At 40.4% G+C, this 20,343-nt stretch overlaps 1 protein-coding gene across 5 annotated transcripts in view; it reads right to left on the reverse strand.

Annotated features, from left to right (window-relative positions):
- Positions 1–20,343, reverse strand: part of fryb (furry homolog b) — a gene marked incomplete at its 3' end in the record, with an annotated part of 63,590 nt that overhangs the window by 29,428 nt on the left and 13,819 nt on the right. For 4 of the 5 annotated variants that reach the window (XM_084373092.1, XM_084373089.1, XM_084373088.1 and 1 more), the window contains exons 1-10: positions 15,787–15,874; positions 9,113–9,306; positions 8,313–8,366; positions 8,070–8,209; positions 7,082–7,172; positions 6,529–6,608; positions 5,654–5,734; positions 3,218–3,386; positions 2,784–2,876; positions 2,447–2,545 (exon numbers count right to left, since the gene is read on the reverse strand). In XM_084373092.1, the coding sequence (XP_084229218.1) occupies positions 2,447–2,545; positions 2,784–2,876; positions 3,218–3,386; positions 5,654–5,734; positions 6,529–6,608; positions 7,082–7,172; positions 8,070–8,209; positions 8,313–8,366; positions 9,113–9,306; positions 15,787–15,859 (1,074 nt within the window). In that variant the 5' untranslated portion in view covers positions 15,860–15,874. Of the gene's footprint in view, positions 1–2,446; positions 2,546–2,783; positions 2,877–3,217; positions 3,387–5,653; positions 5,735–6,528; positions 6,609–7,081; positions 7,173–8,069; positions 8,210–8,312; positions 8,367–9,112; positions 9,307–15,786; positions 15,875–20,343 lie in introns of those variants that run through there. The other variant, XM_084373090.1, reaches the window with a different exon arrangement.

A 20,343-nucleotide genomic window follows, 5' to 3' on the forward strand; every position in this document is an offset into this window, starting at 1 on the left:
TCAGTCTTCCTCAGAGGGTCTATTAGGGGTGCGTGTTAGAGAAGCACTGAGTTCAGAATCTATACACTTGTGTGTACATAGTTCCATCTCTGCGAAATAAACACCACAATGCAGTGAATAAATACATGAGGGGTATTTTTGATTCTCCAGTTACACGGACATCGTTATTTATCATGGATGATTGCCTTGCAGTGTATCAAGTAACGCAGAATTGCTGTGTCATGATACAATTGCTATCATGGGCAACGTATCATGTTCTTATCGAAACTTGAATAAGTCTGATTCCCACCCCTAAGGTTTACACAGTAACTACAGTATGCAGCTTATTACTTTCAAACTGCTTTCAGTCAGTTAAACAGATCTGAGAATCATTTACTCCAAGCTGAAATCTAATTTCTGAGCTCTTTATCATTTGATAACAATGGGCAATTTCATTATATCAGATTAAGCTTCACATTTTTTTCACCAACACTTCTTTCAGGCTTCATAAATCCCTCATTAGCCTGTTTTTGTCTCACTCATCTTTGTCTTTCTCTTTGAAATACAGTCTAATTAACAAAACACTTCCTGTGTGCTTTATCTTGCCAGTAGGTTTTTAATGAGAAGGATAGGGGGGAGGTGTTTATGGGGTTGGAATTGACATCCATGTCTGTGCTGTCATATCCAATAAAAGGTATTAAATGGCGTTTTCACTATATTGACATGTATGATTCCAGTAAATACTTTCCAGTGAGAAACATGCTGTCTTCACTTAAAGACTATCCTTACAGAGGAGTACATAGTACCGACTCAAGGTGACCTTGAAATTCGACCACCAAAATCTAATCAGTTCAACCTTGAGTCCAAGTGGACATTTTGAATTTGAAGAAATTCCCTCCAGGCGTTTCCGAGATATCGCGTTCACGGGAATGGGACGTACAGATGACAACCCAGACAGCCCAAAAACATAACGCCTCCAGTCACAGCTATCACCGACGCAGAGGCATAATTAAATCAACCACAGTAAGATTAATACCTTAATATGTTTAAAGGCAAAGCCAGTGTGTGAAAAACAAAGTTCACACACAGGAATGTGAACTTGGCTGTCTAGTCCATCCAACCATCTGGTAGAGGTGTGTAAGTCTGCATGCAGATCATTCTCCAACATGAATACCTCGTTAATGACCGGTGTAGGTCCAGGTACACCCATGTCATGAATGGCTGTGGGAATGCTCGGTTTGAGGAGTGCATCATTTACCTGTCAGTCCTTATCAAGGAGGTTATATGTTATCTGTCTATCTCCCATTTCAGTGTCTCAGAATGTTAAAGAAAAACAATTATTGAAATGCTCCACACTGTCACTATCCTGTCCATCCATTCTGCTCTGGCATGCCAGGTTATTGTTCATTTGTGTTCATGCATGTGCGCTAAAAGTGAAAACATACAGAATGTGGGAGGTGTGTCAAGTCTTGAATGCATGGGTTGCTTGAAGTATTTGGAGAATCTGTCAAAGGAAGCATGCGCGATGGCTGAGTGGCATGTCTGTCTGGAGCCCTGCGTCATGTAACGAATATCACCTGATGCCATGTGTTATTATCATATGAATTGATCAAATGGCTGCGGCTAGCTGACTCAGCTGAAAAAAGCTAGCTAACATTACGGCTCAGTCAAAGAGGACACCTTTAATGTTTAGATCCTGTGCTATCATGAGCACAAGCCTCTTGTGCATGGGGAGATGCACGCCTCCTGCGGTGATACAGAAAGAAAAGAGTCCCTAACCGAAACTACTCAAAACAAGATCTGTGGATTGCCTTTGTGTATTCTGTATTTTATGGCACTTTGAGCACCACAAGCCAAGTGCCATCTAGCTCCATTATGTTCAAGAGAAGGCAGACATAACTACGGCCGATATCTACGAAGCTCAGCAACCCACACAAAAGAAACTTGGTGGATAAATAGCACTACAAGTAAGAGTGAAAAAGGTTAGTATTTTTGTTTTTGGGGTGAGCTGCCCCTTTAAGTACTAAATTACAGACAGAGTAACAATAGTGAGATAGATTAGTGAGGAAACGTCTTGTTACCGGGAATTAAGTTGTATTTTTTACACAATCCTGCGTCACAAATTGTTTAAACTTTATCGTATTACGGCAACAGCCCTGATAATTAAGCAGAGGGGTTTTACTGCATGCTTGCTCATGTGAGACCACTATCTTAATAAGGGAGATGTACTGCATCTAATTTGCTGATTCCCCTGCCTGTTTCCCTGCTGTGGGGAAATATTGCCCATCTGGCACCGCTTCAAAAACTAGCCGGCGTACTGCACACTGCACTTCTGTCTCCTCCTCATGTGGAGATAAAAGCCCACATGTTGGAAGAGTTACAGTAAGAGCTTTCACCAATTGCTGTTAATGGAGAGGAAATGAAGAGGGATGAGCAGTGATGAAACAGAATATGGGGAGAAACTTACCAGAGAGTGTTTCTTCCTCGAGGACAGGTCCAGTGTGGTATCGTACAAACTCTCTACGAAGTTTCGTAGACACGGCACGTTCACCTCATTCTTCACAGTCTGGGGGAGGAGGATTAAAGGACAAGGAAATTGATTTTACCAGACCCTAATTAACTTAATCTACTTTACCTGACTGTATATATTCACAAGCTTAAGATTTATATAACTCTAAAGATATAAACAATATATATTTAGTCTTACTGTACAAAAGAACAGTTATTTTTTATTGAAAGACAAAAAATTACTTAAATCTGATAAAGGCAAAAGTGCACGGAGCAGTGAATTAAAATGTACTTACAGCAGCAACAGGTACAAGTATCTCCACAAATAGTCCGGCTAATGAGTGCTTGATGTCTTTATCCTTCACTTCCAAGAAATACTGTGCACACTCCTAAAGACATAAAGAGAAGAGAGAGTCAGAGACAGTGAGATAAACAATACATGATAATTCTGTCAATGCAAGGTCACCGTTTCAAATCCCTGTTTCGTTATGCGGGAAGGAAGTTAGAAAACATCCTCGCTACTGCAATTACCATCAAAGGGCAAACAAACAAGGCACTTAACCCCAGCTTACTTCGGATGAATCAATAGATAGTTCTCTAAACAGCTTCCAGGCATGAATGTATGTAGAGACCGAGCCTGTCTGTCCTGCGAACACTCCCTGAGATTCCTAAACCGGAACCTCTTCAACACTTCTTGACATGTGACTGACAGGACTTCAGCTGAGTCTACCTGCATGAACTGGAAGGAGGCTTCGAAGTCTTCCACCGGGTACATTTTGATTCGGAAGAACTTGAGTCCCATGATGAGGCTGATGGTGGACTGGATGACGTAGGGGCTCTGCTCCTTCTGTCTCAGCTCCTTCAGCTCGGAGATGAACTTCTTCCTCACTGCCGGGAACCTGCAGAGGAAAGTGTGATCACATTTGAACAGCCGCTCGATTCTTGTCAGTTTGTTTCTTAAACGTATTATATTAATTTATATTAATTATACGTAATCATTTTTATGAGGCTTTTCTTTCTGCATACAATTAAAAATAGTGCATACGTTAAATTATGACTTTTTCACAACCAGAAATACGGAACAAGAAAACAAAAACAGGCAAAACTAGAATGGCAGTCCCTCTCGCATACCTCTGCCATGGCCCAACAGTCCACTTTAGTTCAATCAAACCTCATCCATTATCAAATAAAACACATTTAAATCCACTAGATCCAGATTTTTATTTGGATCCGCATCAAATTGTACTCACACACAGATACCACCTAAATACTTTTTCCACCAAGATCCATGCATTATTCTCTGAGGAATGAACAAGAATGTTGAAGATAGCATCTTACAATGTTAATGGAAGTGACAGCAAGTGCTGTGTGTCTGCACAGGGTTTTTTATTTTGAAAATTGTCCGGATGCTCTATGCTGTTTCTGTGTCTGACTTCCTGCCTGGCTCGATCTGCTCTGTGCAGCTTGACCTGGCCTCTGTCCGCTTCCGTCAAAAACAGACTAGACAGCGTATTCTCCGTGGAGCAGGGCGCTTCTTGGACGCTTCTGGCACACCAGGTGGAACCACAAGCGTAGTATAGAACAGCCGCGAACAACCGAGAGGCAGAATACGGGTTGTTAGTTTCTCTATTCCCACATATCCACCAGGTGTAATGAAGCAGCAGGTCAGAGTTTTCCATCTGCAGCACCGAGATTTCCTTGAATCTCATCTGACTAAATGTCTGTATCTGCAGATCAGGCACTCCATTTAATGCTTTTGAGGTTTGAACTTCCTTCATGAAACATTCCCTCAACTGAAAACATTTTTTACAAAAGTCTTTCTAAAATTCTCTTGAGTTTAGTAAATGTTTTCATATCCAGGTTTCAGCAGAGTGACAGCACACTTAGTCGAATTACTACAATTTTGTGTTGTGTAGATAACTCTTATTTTCTCTCCTTCACTCTTCCTCCTCTATGTATCTGTTGTTAGCATGTGCACATGCACACTTGTGTGTGCTTACGTGTGTGTTTGTGTATGTACGCACCATCCAGATAGATTATACCAGCAGTGCTCTGCAGGCCTATATTTAGAATGGCATCTGGAGGGGTGATGTGGAGGGAATGTGAACGTGTGTGCGTGCACTTGTTCTTCAGGCGTCTGCGGTTTTTTGGGGCCGCACTTCTGCATGCTTCACAGGGGTTGCCACAGCAGTTAAGTGAGTGTAACAGTCATCAGGGCTCTGTTTAGTGCTGACTGTTTAAATAAGACGCACATAAACACCGCCGTCCATAAACCAAGCTGGAAAGGTACACAGATAATGCCAAGAATAAAGTATGTGACCAGATTGTTTAAGCCTGTGTGTGCTCAACCTTTTCATAGCGCTGTGTGTAAATTATGTACTACAGATAAATAACACTGAAAAGGATGTTAGCAAACAGCTTAATCAAGTGGAAACCCATAGTTTTATCAACTACAGTATTAGATCCCTGACTGTGCTAAATGATGTGATGGCTCAGCTTGTATTTTCGCGTGTGTGTTTGTGCACGTGCGTGCGTGCGACAGCAGTGACTGAGCTATCCTGTGAACCCTCACCTCCTCCATCACTCTAATAACCTCCTGGAAAATGGGAACAGCGCTCATCTCTCATCACACACAACATTAAACAGACGGAGGACCATCATCTGGAGTGTCATTATACCATCACACACACACAACCATAGTACGAGCACACATGGCAGGCATTTGTTTCTTTTCCCTCATTTGTTCTCAAGACAGAGGGGACAGCACTGGTAATTGCTATTTCTGCTGAAAATGGGGTCGAGAGGAGGACAGGTAGCCACACATTCAATTTCCCACCCTGACTCAGAATCAGCCCACAGCTGCAATGTGACCTAGATTACAAATTCAATTTATATGACAAACACAAGGAATATATTCTAGACTGTAGTAAATAAACACATATACAAATAAAATGGAATTGTAGATATTTAAGTTGCTGCCACACATGCCTCGTGAATAGTGACATAGTTTTTAGGATTATCTCAACAAATTTACACTAAACAATCCTCACTGTTTTTAAAAAAATAAACTGAATGTCAACTGATATAATCAACTCCCTGTAGATATGCAAACATTTGATGTGTATGTAGGCACAAAGAGTATAAACACTCATTTGCACAACAGTACCTGGACTGAGCTACAACTCCCACTACTTCAGCATAGAGGTCAGCCACTATGTGCATGTTTCCTGTGTTGGGTCCCAGATACCTGAGGAGAAAACACAAACATGAATATGAACCATGTGCAGTGCTGTTATATCAGTTTGGTCAAATGTACCCAAAAGTCATACTTAAGTAAAAAATAAAGATATTGTGCAAAAATATTACTTTGGTAAATAGGGGTGTCATAATTCTGGATTTGTGAAGATCATCAGATCATTGGTTTTATGCCCTGACAATGCTATTTTCAATTATTATTATACTCATTAGTTTTGTTCGGCATCTATTTTAGCTTATCAATTTATGTACTTTGGTATTCAAACGCAATTGTTTAGTCATCATATACTTTGTATACCTGCCGTATAGAGAAAGTATAGCTAACATTGTGTACATTAAAAAATGAATATATATGTATATATATATATACATACACACACACACACACACACACACATATATATATATATGTGTGTATATATATATATATATATATATATATACACACATATATATATATGTGTGTATATATATATATATATATATATATATATAAAACACCAGAGATTCTTCTAGCTTTATAAATGTTTTTTTAAATATCTTAAAATATATATCAAAAATTATTCAAAGTAGGCAGTTCCTTTCTCTTCTGTCTGGGCCCCCTAGTAACAATACAAAGGCCTAAGCATGTTCCTAGAAAGCCTATGCCTAGATCCTGCCCAGTTTGTGAGAGCTATGTATATATTCATGTGGATATCAAAATTGCATGTGAGTGTGTTGGTCAGCACCAAAACTCTAAACTGTTTTTCATTTAATGCATTCCTGTAAATATGTTATCATTCTTACCCTTCCTTGTATTTGAAGTGCTTGAAGGCCAGGTTTATAACTTCTTGGATGAGTCCATCCAAAAGAGGATGGAGGGGGATCTGGATGGAGAGAAAATACTCAATTTATTCTGAGTTCAGCCTTAGTGAAAAAATGTACTACTACTCTGCTGGCAGTCTGGGGAGCTTGATATGCATTTTATTTCTGTGAATCCAAGACTAGATCAAGAAAATTCATTCACATTACTCTTTGTATTTGTTTTGTTTTGTTAGTTTCACATGAGTTGTGTGGGAAATACTGTACAACTGATGTCAAGTGAGATTTTAATCAAAGAAGAGCGTGTTAAATATTTATATTGTTCTGACTGTTTAAATCCTTTTTCACTATTATGCAGGCATTAAAGGATTAAAGCTAAGGCCAACAGTACTTTACAGGTTTGTCTTTGTTTCCAGTGATTAAAATACTGTTTGAGGACAGACTTTTTTTTTAAAGTTAAATCCACTCATGCTTACAGGTTTGAGGAGACAAAAAGCAAAGTGTGAAGTGACTGACTGCACTATGAACTGAGACTCACCTGCTTCAAAACTTCTATAAGCACTAGAGAAAAGATGAAGTCTATTGCCAGATCTCTCCGCTCCAATAAGTAGTCCTTCTGCTGCTCATCACTGAGACAAAAAGACAGAAACAAAGAAACAGAAACATTATTCGCCACATTCACTGCATGGAGTCCATATGTAGGCTCCTGTCCTTGCCTCTGTGTGTATGTGTCCTACGTGAGAAACAGCTTTAATTACATTTCCGTTAATCAATTAATTGTAGGCACCATCTGGTCCACTGTGCAACTGTGTGTACTCAGTGTGCAGTTTGTTAGAGATTTGGAAATGAGCTCCTGCAAGGATGACAACACCTTCAGTGCAGTTTATTTGTGTATGCTGTCAATGAAAGTATAGTTTTACATTTGCTTTCTAACGTTTTGTTTTTCTGCTTTGAGCTGCAATGATTAGTCAATTATTCAATCAGAAGAAAAGTAAATGCCAAGCATTTTGACAATTGATCAATCATTTAAGTCGTTTTTCAAGCAAAAAATGTTCCAGCTTCTTAAATGTGATTATGTGTCGATTATGATAACAAATGATGGATGAAGGACTAAATGATTAATCAACTAACCGTGAAAATAATCAACCCATGGTTAGCTGCAGCCCTACTTTGTGGGTTTTCATATGTAGTAGTCTGCTGTACTAACAGTATTGCTTATTGTTTACTGCCTCTAAACATTATGTTAGTAAAAATCTAAAAAATAATATTTTTTCTTTCTAGTTTCCCACTCAATGATTCTCAAGGCCTTTACAACATTACTGAGTAAGAGAGACATTTATGGTTAGGGTTTGTTAAAAATGTTATGAGCCAGGATGAACAGATGCAATACTTTATGGCAAAGTAGAGAAGAAGTCCTTCTGACATGTGGGGGTGTGTTTTTCTGTGGATTTCTCACGCATTTGTTTATATATGTGACAGTTTAGTGGATGCTGAGGGGAGTGTGTGTGCCGCTTGTATCGTCTTACTTTTTTGACTTGGTATTGGCCCTGGGTCGATATTCATGGGACTCGTCTTCCAGGCCGTTCTGCCTCTTGTACCAGTCGAACAGAGTCCTCAGGATAGACGGCAGGCAGTATTCTGCCAGAGAACTCATAGAGCTGATCAACTGCAGCGAGGGAGATGAGAAAGTGAGAGGTTAATGTTGTGGCTAGTGGGACGAAAGAAGAAGCACTTATTGCTTATAAGGTTTCCATGTCAGGAATACACACCTGGTCAAACTGTGGGTCCTCTCCTCTCTGCAGAGATTTGTTAAGGGGCTTCTCCTGTGAGATATAAGAATAGACAGAAGGGAAAACACTCATGTCAGAAGAGACGTAGGAAGACATTTTTTTATGAAACTTTGAGACAGGATACTCAAAACTCAGACTGACAAAAGTTGCTCTAAATTGCTTGTATCTCCCCAGACTCCTGTATAGCCTGTAAATACAAGACATTTTAAAGAACTGATTTCATCATTTAGCAATTAGGTGCCTTCTTATGTTCATTTTGTGAAATATATCAGATGTTAACTGACATAAAAATGTTGCTGATATACCCTTAATTACAATGGTTCTGCTCAAAACTGGCGGTAACACAGGCTTGTTCGCTTGGTAGCACAAAGGTTTCAAGAATCTTGCAAGGAACTGGTTCAAGAAACCAGAGCTAATTTGGTGGAAAGGGGGTAGCTGTGAGATGAAAACTTAAACAGTTTGTTCCTTCTAAAAAAGATGAGGTATTAACAGTCAGCATTCAGGTTTGCTAAGATGTATAATATGAACCTCAAATTTTGGACAGAAGAGTCTTTCAAAGTCCTAGATTAAAATATTGTAAATACAGGTGTAGGAAGATACAGAAAATGATAATTGGAAAATGTGAAAGGCCTTTTTTAGATTAGGTTACATTATATACAAGCCAGGATGCTGAGGGCAGTGAGGCTCATTGCAGATGGATAAAATCCACAACATATTCCTGAATGATGCTGTAACCTGAGAGAGACGGGCTGAGACATTATCGATGCAAAGTCACTCACCAGTGGTTCTGCCATGATGATGCGAATCTTGCGTTCTGAGAGCAAGGTGAAGTTGGCAAACAAGCTCTTGAGGACGAACTCGCCCGGCTTACTCTCAGGGTCCACGTTGACAGGCGCCATGATGACAGGACCCTTTCTCTCTCCCAAGGTTCCACTGACTGGCGGGAGGGGCGGCTTCAGTCCCACTGGAGAGGCTGCGGAGAGTCAGGACAGGTCAGTTAGTCCAAAATAGACCTGGTTAATTTAATCTGATTATTATCAAAATGAAGCTCTAGCTTAAGTTCAGCCAGGAAGACTACTCTTTCGCATGCTCAGTGCTTTGTTTAATTCTCATACCATCCTTTCATTCACCCCTCTCACTCATGCTCACTCATAATTGCCTCTCATTATTTGGGGCCATCAATTGATATCAGCTGGTCATAATCGGCCGGGCACACTTTCACTGTTAGCCTATCGTATTGCTGCTGTCTTTTTAAATAAGAGTGTCTCCTGCCTCTTTGTGCACACCCTCCACCTCCCCATCACAGAGTCAGACTTCATCAGCTTCATCGTTTCATCAGCATATCTGTCTCAGCAGAGTCTTCAACCACCACCACCACCACCACCACCATATCTGGACTCTATGGGGGGGATTCCTCTTGCTGATGCTGCTCAGGGCTGATGCCTTTTGATCACAAAATCTCCCTGTAGAGTCTATGCACCAAAGACTTTCTGACAAGACTCATTATCACTGATCATCTGCTGTAACAAACATTTGCTTTACTCACTAGTCTCTCCCAATTGAAATTGCAATATGGCCAATAGTGCAATCTAAAAATGCAAAAACTGCCATTTTTGGATGAAGGTAAAATGTGTGGCAGAACAGGATTATAATGAAGTAATGTGGAGCTGAATAGACCCCGCTAACTTTTGATGAGGACCCAAATAAAGGGATGGATCCAGGAATTATACAATAAATATCCAAGCAGATATAAATATGTTTCATTGTATATTGAATGAGCCTTGATTGAATTAAATGGGACTGTTTGGCCATGGTGGAGGTACGCACTCTACTGAGTCGCATTCTAGTTTCTTTCTGTAATGTTAAAACCCCTCAGTGATGACTAATTTCATATTTAGTGTGTCCAAGTTTGACAGGGTACACTTTCCAGGCACACAGATGGACACACACACACACTTGCAGCATGCCAGCCCATGTTTTCATTTCTCTCTCTTGATTACATCATTAGGGAGACCAAGCACTATTAATTCTTGCGAGACAGACAGGAGAGACAGACAGGGAGTGGGTGGAGCCTGGAAAGGGTTTCAGTTGGAGACAGACAGATATAATGAGGGAGAGGGCATTTCCTGTCATGCGTCTCAAGGAATATTGACACGGCCTTAAAATAGCAGAAACTCGTCACTCTAAGAAGCAGCACATTTCCATGGCGTCAGTGACTGTGCACTGTAAGAGCTTAAGGAAGACTTTGTGGAAAGCTTTCATGTTGAACTATGGACTATTGTTAGTTTAAGGGAAAACTTGCACGTACACACTAAAATATTTGCAGGTTTGATTCCCTCAACATGGTGAGAAGAACAAGGTGCATAGAGTATTTTTTTCCCCACAGGGTTATACAAAGCGATAACTCACAAGAGCGTCTTTCAGAAGTTGCTACTACTAGTGTGTGTGTGAGTTAACAACTCTGTCAGGTCTAACTGACCTTTCATGACCACGTGACCTGACCTCTCTGGAGAGGTGAGATGTAAATACTAATTCAGGACACGACAGGACCCCAGGCCTCACAGACAGCAACCTGTTTGTGTGAAACCTGAGTGGTCACATGAACACACACCCCCTGTGTGCTTACCAAGGCCCTTGATGAAGCTGATGACACTAGCCCTGCTCCATTTAGTTGGCACTTCCATGGTGCAGACAGCAACGCGGTGAGTGACGAGGACACGGTGGGAAGAGGTGGGTAAAATGAGCAGAAACAGTGGGATGGAGGAGGAATGAAACACTGGGAGAGGGTATGAAGCTGAGACGTCTACAAGGTGTAAACCATAGCTCCCATGATTGACAAATAAATGTAATTCCTCGCCAGAGATTAGCGACACGCAAGACGTTTGCTTTTAATATCCAACTATTCCACCATGACAGCAATTGCAGACATCAGAATAATGTCTGGCTCCGGCACTGTGCAGGTTTAACCAAAGCTAAAAGTGTGAAGCTCCATCCTTCAGAAAATGACAGGCAGGTAAAGTGAAAGACATGTGCCTGAGGCGAGAAAGAAAACTCTCATGATAGCTGTATCCCACATTTGATCCAAATGAAACAGGAAGAAATCCACAGACCGGAAGAGCCATGGCCAAGTGAGGATAACGTGACACCTCAGAGCTGCAATCACAGAGGAAGAGATGGTGTCAAAGTGTCAGAAGAGACTTATTCCACGGCGAGTGAACTCTACCAACAGGGATCAAGAGATATTCCACTGTACTGCTCCAGCAGAGGCTCATGTAGATCAGACGCCGTGTAGCGCCCCATACTTGAGAGCTATATGCTCAGTTTCCACTTTAGCGTCTGCTCCGCCTCCTGGCCCCCATCACGCCTCTGTAGCTCCTCCGACCTTGGAATCCTTGCATTGAAAAGTTGTCTTGAAATAAAGTGCGCCTTTGCGAGTGGTTTTGTGGCTGTCCTTCAGTTGTCAGCAGCAGTTAAGTAAAGTTTGCTCCTTGTGGAGATCTGACCAGAAGAGTTGGGTTGGAATTTCAACACTGCCCCGAGAGAGAGGCGAGGGGAGGAGGGAGGCGCTATATATAGACCACTGGAGGTCACTCTCTTACATACCCACCACTCCCACTGACCCCTGCTCAGACATACACAAGTGCACACACATGAAAACAGACACGCTGATAGAGACACAAACACACAAACACACATGTACGCAACACTTTTTCCGAGGCGGACAGCGACAAATCAGGAAAGCAAAGTAGTATGGTTGAACTACAAAGCAAATGGCACTGATCTAATTTAGTCAAGGTTGACCCTAATGAGAACTGTTAAAGCTTCGCAGTGTCATGAATTTAAGGTGTGTGTTTCTGTGTGTGTGTGTGTGTGTGTGTGTGTGTGTGTGTGTGTACAAGGATGTTTGTGTGAGCCTCATGCATGTCGGTGGGGAAAGCAGATGAGAGCGCGAAGAACGGTGTCCGATAGAGCTGTCGATACAGCGTCCCAGAGCACTTCTCGCGAACCTCGTAGAAATTTGCATGACTCAGCATTTTAAGAGGTGAATCAGCAGAAATCTGTAGTGACTAGTCAATAAAAGTCAGCCATGGTTTAATCACATTGTGTGGACAAGACAGGGACAAAGTAAGACACTAGAAACTATACTGATATTGATCGTTTTTCATCATTCTGTGGTTCCAGCTTCTCAAAAGTGAATTTCAAATGTTATGCTTTTCTTTATTTTAAACATCCGTTCATGTAATATAGTTTGTTTTTTGACTGTTATACAAAACAAGACATAAACTTGCACTTTAGCTGGTGGCGAAAACCAGCGTTGTACCCAAAAGGCACACCATTGAAAGACAGCCATACAAATAGTGCTTTAGTAAATGCACGAACGTATCTGACATTAAATACACCTAAGTCTACACATATATTTACATGTACTTTATTTACTGAATACTACAAGTCCAGAGATTATCAAATCTGAAATGTAGCATCTTTCTGATTTTCACAATCAGTGTTTTTTTGTTTTTTTTAATCTGTTTACTGATCAAATAAGTTCAGGTAAAAATGAGCTACTTTGGCTCAGATGCAGCATGCAATCTTCAGAATAACTAGTTACTAAAGTTATCAAATAATTGAAGGAGAATAAGTAGTATGACATTTTCCTCCCAAACATAGTGGAGAGGAAGTATGAAGTAGCAGAAAATGGAAATACTCCATTTGAAAATTGTACTTCAGTACTGTACTGTAGCTACTGTCCAGCACTGACGAAAACAGCCGTTAGTTGCAGGACTAGTAGAGAGGTTACTTTACATCCATCACATCCTATAGACAAACAAGCATACTGAAGTGATGAATCATGACCAACATGCATTGTGTTGTGAGTCAAGAAGAACGCAGCTATCAAACATAAGTCTTCATATAGAGGTTGAAATTATGGCTGAGATGTTAACTCAGGTTGGTAAGCATTGCAACAACTTCTTGGGTTGTAAAAAGACAAATCCTCCCTGTACAGCTTGTACATTTGGTTGGCAGTGTCTAAGTAAAGTGGATTGTGATGAGTCACTTTTAAAAGCACAGACAATTACCACAAACACACAGCAGCTGCCCTTGACAAGACCTAACAGAACCAAACCTGTATGTTGTCAGAGGAGTAAGTGTGATTAATGTGTTCTGGCATTTTCATTGTTACTGGTGGTGGCATTTTAACCAACTGATTATAACTAACTTATTCAGTTAGAGATGAGAGCTTTAAGTGCAACAAAGGTACGCTTGAATCAGACCAAAATTCACATATATGATTGAAAAGTTTGACATATAGCTGAAAAATAAAAGCATGTGTATTATTATTCAAATCATAGTCCTTTTCTACTCACGCGCTTCCAGATGTTATTGCAAATAAACCATTTAGAGCATGATAACATAGATTCAGATGGCAGGTTACAATACTGTGATATTGAGTAGTTTATGATTAAGTATATTTTTATGCAAAATTCTCTGATTCCAGCTTTTTAATGTGAAAATTGTAGTTTCTTTTCTACTCCTCTATCACAGATAACTGCCAGACAGCTCAGACTTGGGCGTTGGGAAACACTGATCAACATTTTTCACCATTTTCTGACATTTTATAAACCAAACAAGTTATGTATTAATTGAGAAAATAATTGACTGATTAATCCACAAAGAAAATAATCATTAGGTGAGGCCCTAATAAAAACTAAAAACTAGAAAACTGAAAAATAAATCACAAACCTGAGTAAGCTTGTTTCAACTATGTGTGTCTTTTGATATTTTTGATAGAGGCCGACACATGATGATGTCAGGAATGCCGTCATGAGATGGAATGAGTTCAACTTGATGAGGTCAGCTGTTTATCTAGTTATTTCACGCTTGAAACGCAAACCTAACTCAGACTGCTCAGGCCGGTTTCTTGGCTTTCTAGCCTTCTGACTACCATCATCATCATCATGACCTTGGAGCAATCAAGCCTACACGACTCACTTTGGTCCTATAGCTGTAAGAAGCTTAAACGAGAAAACACATACACCATTAGGCTGATTTCTTTTTTGATTACATCACATTAAATGGCTGAGGGGGGGACCATCAACACAACACAACAGCCTGCAATTCCTCTGTAACTCTTAGAACATCACAACCCCTGCTGACAGTAACCTTCAGCACACACCTAATATACAAGCTCCACACAGCTGCCCTGCTAACCAAACACGCACACACCAAAACAACTTCATGATATCTAATGAAAGGGACACGCACAACAGGACCTTTCAGCAACAGAGCACAAAGAGAAGCTTCAACTAGAGCTCCAACGATCGACTAATAAATTAATCACCATCTAATTTGATAACCGGTAAATCCATTTGAGAAAATTCTTGAGAAAAAAAGGTAAAAATTCTCAGATTCTAGCTGCTTAAATGTGAATATTTTCTTATTTCTTTACTCCTCTTTACCAGTAAACTGAATATCATTGTGTTGTGGACAAAACAAGTATTTGAGGACATCATCTTGGGCTTTGGATCGTTTTACAGACCAAACAACTAATCAGTTAGTCGAAAAAAAAAAAATCATCAACATAGTCTTCGCTAATGAAAATAACTGTCGTGGCCCTAGCTTTTATATAACTCTTATATTAATTACACATATATACATAACACATACACAAGATGAAAGCTAATATTCAGTCAATGCATGGAAGTCGGAGAGAACAACAACAACAGGATAAGTCCTCTATATCAACAAACAAAACATTGATGTTACAGTAAAGCTAAACTACAGGCTGTCTGTGTGGTGATGACTATATAAGAGGGATGCTTTCTGCTAACTGTCATGTCTCAGGTTTATGAGCCCATTGCTGAAAGTGAGAGGAAGTACAGTATGTCCAGTCTGATGATGCTGCTGGGCAAGCATCCCAGATTCACATACATTAGCTTTACCTTCTGTTTGGTAAACACTGACTCACCGACCTAAGAAATGATTGTCTTTCGGTCTTTCAGCAGGATGATAACACATGTTAACATACGGATCTGCCTGACATTTAATGGCAAAATGATTGAATGAGATCTAGAACGACACTTTTTTAGTGGTGGGTGCAAAGCTTATGACGAACTCAAAGACTGACTTATTCTTTTGCTGAGTAATGTTCTGTATAATTCATATAGAAAAACTGCTGAGGAGGCAGATTTTCCCTTATCTAACCCCTGGAGCAAGTCTCTCCCTCTCTACACCCCCCTTGTCTTCCATTATTCCATTACGTAACAATGCCAAATATTGACAGTGTGGATCATGCTGTATGTTTGCTGCCTGTTTTTCAGTCCTCACACACACACAGATACACACAAACAAAATAAGCACAGTCTGTACACTGCAAGATCAGCTCGCCGCTCAGACCGTATCATGCATTTGTTTGGCATACCAGCAACAACAACTGAGATGTGTTAGCCGTACTCACTCCCTCCCAAGGACTTGAGCAGAGACTTGATGCTGATGTCAAAGAAGCCTGAATCCTGCTGGCTGGTCGCCATGGCTGCAGAGGCTATGTGGCCACGGTGACAGACAGCAGCGAGGGGACAGGACGGCAGGATGAGGCGCTGCGGCCAGAGCAAAGTGAGAGAAAGAGGAGTGCACGCCGAGAGAGAAAGACACAGCGAGAAGGAGAGAGGGATGCGGGTGGGCAGCCAGCGATGCGGATGTTGCGGCTGTCTGCTGTCGAGTGCGTGCGTTTGTTTGCGTGCGTGCGTCCACGAGATAGAGTGTGTGTGTTAAAGAGAAGGAAAAAGAGAGCGGCACTCAGCCTTGTCTGTGCGCTGTGTTGCTATCGAGCTGGCTAACACCCCCATCCCCTCTCTGTTTTGCTCTCCCAGGACAGTGATACACAGATGTTGGTAGACGCAAGCAGCCAATCCTCTTAGAGTATAGACCGAGAGAGAGCGAGCGAGTGAGTGAGTGAGAGGGGGAGAGAGAGAGAGAGAGAGAGAGAGAGAGAGGGAGAGGGAGAGAGAGAGGGAGGGAGGGAGAGATAGGGAAAGAAAGAGAGAGGGAGGGAAAAATATAAAAAAATATATACAGTAGATAGTACTGCACAGGAGATGCAGAAAATAGAGAGAGTGAAGAAAGGAAGGAAAAGGACAATAAAAAGACAGTGGACAGACAGACTGTTGTCCAGCCTTCTCTCGCTATAAGTGCTGAGTGAGCACGCTGCAAGCCCGCCTTGTCCAATGAGAGCCCAGAGCAGCATTGAGAGGCAGGCAGCAACAACAAATAGAAAGGAAAAATAACTGGTCAATGGCATTTCTGCCTCAGACGTGTCCGAAGCCATACTGCGCGTCATATTTTAACCAAGTTTTGAGTTTGAAGTGTGTGCAGAAGGCATCTGACTTTCAGGTGATTTTTGAGTGAGTATGTAGTGGACGCTGTTGTCCCACAATTACAGCTGGAAGGATTAGTGGATTAATTGATTATTCGATTGAAAAAAAATTAATCGCCAACTATTTTGATAAATGAATCATTTCAGTTAATTTTCAGGAAAAATGTCAAACATTTGCTGATTCCAGCTTCTTAAATGTAAGGGTTTGCTGTTTTTCTTTGATATTCAACATAGTAAATAAAGGGTCTTTGGGTTGTAGACCATTGGTTTAACAAAAGCAATTTGAGGACATCACTTTGGGCTCTTTTTGCTGTTTTATAAACTAAACAATTAATCAATTAAACATGAAAACAATAAATAAATAAATGAGAATAAACATTATTTGCATTCCCTTTTTAGCACCTAAAAAGATGATGGGTGACATTGCATTGCAATAATGCATGGCAGTCCACCTCAGGACTAGTCCACAAGTACACTGGGCATGCATGTGCCACTGTAAACAGGAAGCAGATTGTGTACTCCGGTCGGTTGCTTAGCTACAGAAAATACTATGAACGAGGTGTGAAACGTGACTATTCTTCACACAATCTTCCTGGATGATGCTGTTCTGTCAGCAAAACATTGCAAGCTGCCATATTTGTATCTCTTCTTGTATTATCGATGTCCTGTGGCTTTCTTATTATCAACAATTTAACCATTCCGTCACACGTACAAACTCAAATACTTTCATATAACAAATAAGGCCTACTCCAAGTTCACATTTTCCAATGATGGTACATACACTGATAAATGTGTGTGCATCTCTTCTTCTGTCTTCACCTTGAAAACGTCTCATTTTCCAAAAGGTCAATTTTCAGTGACCTAAAATGCTGTTTACATGTGAACCAAAGGTCAAAACACATAGAAAAAGCTTTAAGAAATACCAATGTACGCGTGGACAGGGCCTCAGTCAGTCCCTACATATTTCAAAAAGTAGCTAAATTCCTGGGGTAGTCCATTGGTCTGTCTGCAACCAATGTGGGTGAATATTTGCAATATGTTTATCTACTATATGTGCGTCTGAACAACTCGCTGAGTAAAAGTCTAAAAACCCAAGAGAAATAGTATTTACCATACTCAATCCATTTGGCCTTTTTGTGTTCTAACATCCAGCTCTGAGACAAAATCAAATACTCTTTGAATCGGTGCCAAAATACATCAAATTAGATATTCAAAAGGCACTTTGGAGACTTAAGATTGGAAATACTGTGGATGTACTCATCCACAATGAACAACTTTAACAGACATACTCTAATGGGAATTAATATCTTCAACCTTGGGACTGTCTGTCGTACCAATCTGCTACATTTTAAGACTGGTTTGTTTTTGAGGCTGATAACAGTTTCATTACACTGATGCCAACACACTAATATTAGCCCATATATGATCCTGGATGATTTATTGGTCTAGCTTTAACTAGTATATTTGTTTACAGCAACAGCAGAAACAAACGATCATTCAGATGATGAAATGACAGAGGTGTAATAGGGTGGTGCCACGCAGGTAATTAACTTGTTTGTGTTACCCGCAATAATTTCTATACAATGCTAATGTTTTTGGCAACCTGCCCAGCTAAATTAACTGCATGGCAATTAAATTATTGAATGATTACAGGTGGCATGATGCATGATGCTGGCTGCTCTTGCATTCAGTATATATAGTTTTCAATTGATCAATATTTAATGCTGACAAGTGTCAAAAGAATTCCACTTAAGAACAGTGAGCATTATGTATGTTCCAAGCAGGCCATCTTTTGAGCAATGTCAAAGAGAAAATTGTGTGAAAAGAAATCACACTGAAGCATCATTAGCTTATAATAGCTTGTGAGATTTTACCAAGTAAAAACAATCAGTTACCTTAAGTAACTATAAAAGCCAACACCAACATTTATCAGCACTTTGCTTGCGGCGGATATTAACCTCCTACTCTACTGCTGTGGTCAAATTCTTTTATCATTAAGATCATTTAAAGAGCTTGAGTATAGTTCATGACGATTAGACAATAGTTTGAGAAAATACATTCCTCTCTCTCAGCCTTAAATCATCGCATACTGCCTCAGCCAAACGGCCATTTAAGCAGAAAGGTATGATGGCCATCATGGTGATGATGCTATGGTCGGTTGAGTAAGAGTGGAAGTACAAGTGGATAATTAGGGTCATCATGTAATTCCCTGGATGAACTGCGGAAGTGCCAGCGGACATGTGAACGGGCCAGGGAGGGGGAGACAAAATGAGAATGAGGGAGAGGTGGGGAGGCGGGGGGGTTAGAAAGTCCATAAGTTACAGTATCATGCAAAGCTGCAGCTCACAGGAGAGCTACTGAGCACAGGATGGCCTAGTTCACATTAACAGACAATTACAGTCTAATCTCAGTGGAGGAGAAATATAGCAAAGAACCACTGCAGGCCTATTCCTGTCCACAACTTCTGCTTACTTCATTACAGTCCTGGGCCAAACAGTATCGCAAATATGATTTCTGCCTTTGCGTTACACAGTTTACTGAATCCAGACAATCGAGACAAGTTGACAGTCAGAGAAAATAAATCAAATTTGATTTCCAAGATGCTCTCTTGCAACTGTGCAAACATCGATGTTCTGCGTTCTGTTATCCAGGGCTTCAGAGAAGTGTCAGACAAAATTAAATGCCTTTGAAGACCTTTATTAAGATATTTTTTTTAACCAAATATAAGACTTTGATTTTTGGACTAATCATTAAGAACTGCAGGTAAGTATAAAGGTAAGTAGTATGTAGTCCTGTGCAGAAGTAGGCTTTAAATAGAAATATGGTTATTAGAGTGAGGTAGTGTAATCTACAGTACATTTTGCCAACAGGTAAGTACAAATATAAAGTAAAAAACAAAAGAAATGTGGACTCTGATGCATTAGACCTAGCATGCTAACCAGCTAGCTGTAGCCCATCCTGTCTTGTAATACCACTTTGCTAATATGACCGCTAGCTAGCTAACTGAGCAAACTACCTAACAGCAGCTAGCAGCAGTTAGCAGTGACTCCGGTGATATGCTGCACCCTATTTGTTTAGTAACAATTCGACAGGTGGCCAATTCTTACATATTGCACCTTTAAGGATCTGCAGACACCCTGTTATTATCTCAACCCCACTGGACCTCGTCTCTGTGTCAGTCACTCTCAAGAGAAATGTCAAGAATTACTGTTGGTTTACCCTAGTTTTTTTTTTTCATATTTCGTATTAGTTTAAAAAGTTATGCATGCCAGCTGTGAGACAACAGGGGGTTTAAGATGTTATTTATGAGCAAACTAAACGTGGAAGCTGTGGATGAGGCGGCATAAGAGACACATTTCTTGAAATAGAAATTTCCAAATGAAAATATCCTTTTTGTCTGCCAAATAATCTTCAGCTTCTCTGGATGTAAATGAGATGCTCTCTGTATGGAGAGGGGGCAGCTGTTTGTTTGGACAGAGAAACATACAAGTCAAGTCATAGCTCTTACCCAAGATATGGAAATCTATTCAAATTCATGACCCACAATGACAATAGGGACGTAGACTGACACACATTTATCCAGCTTACAGATAAAAATCATGGACATAAAGACACACACACACACACACACACACACATACA

Source organism: Pagrus pagrus (genome assembly GCF_965226575.1).
Source record: "Pagrus pagrus genome assembly, chromosome: 14".
In the NCBI taxonomy this organism is placed as follows: Eukaryota; Metazoa; Chordata; class Actinopteri; order Spariformes; family Sparidae; genus Pagrus; species Pagrus pagrus.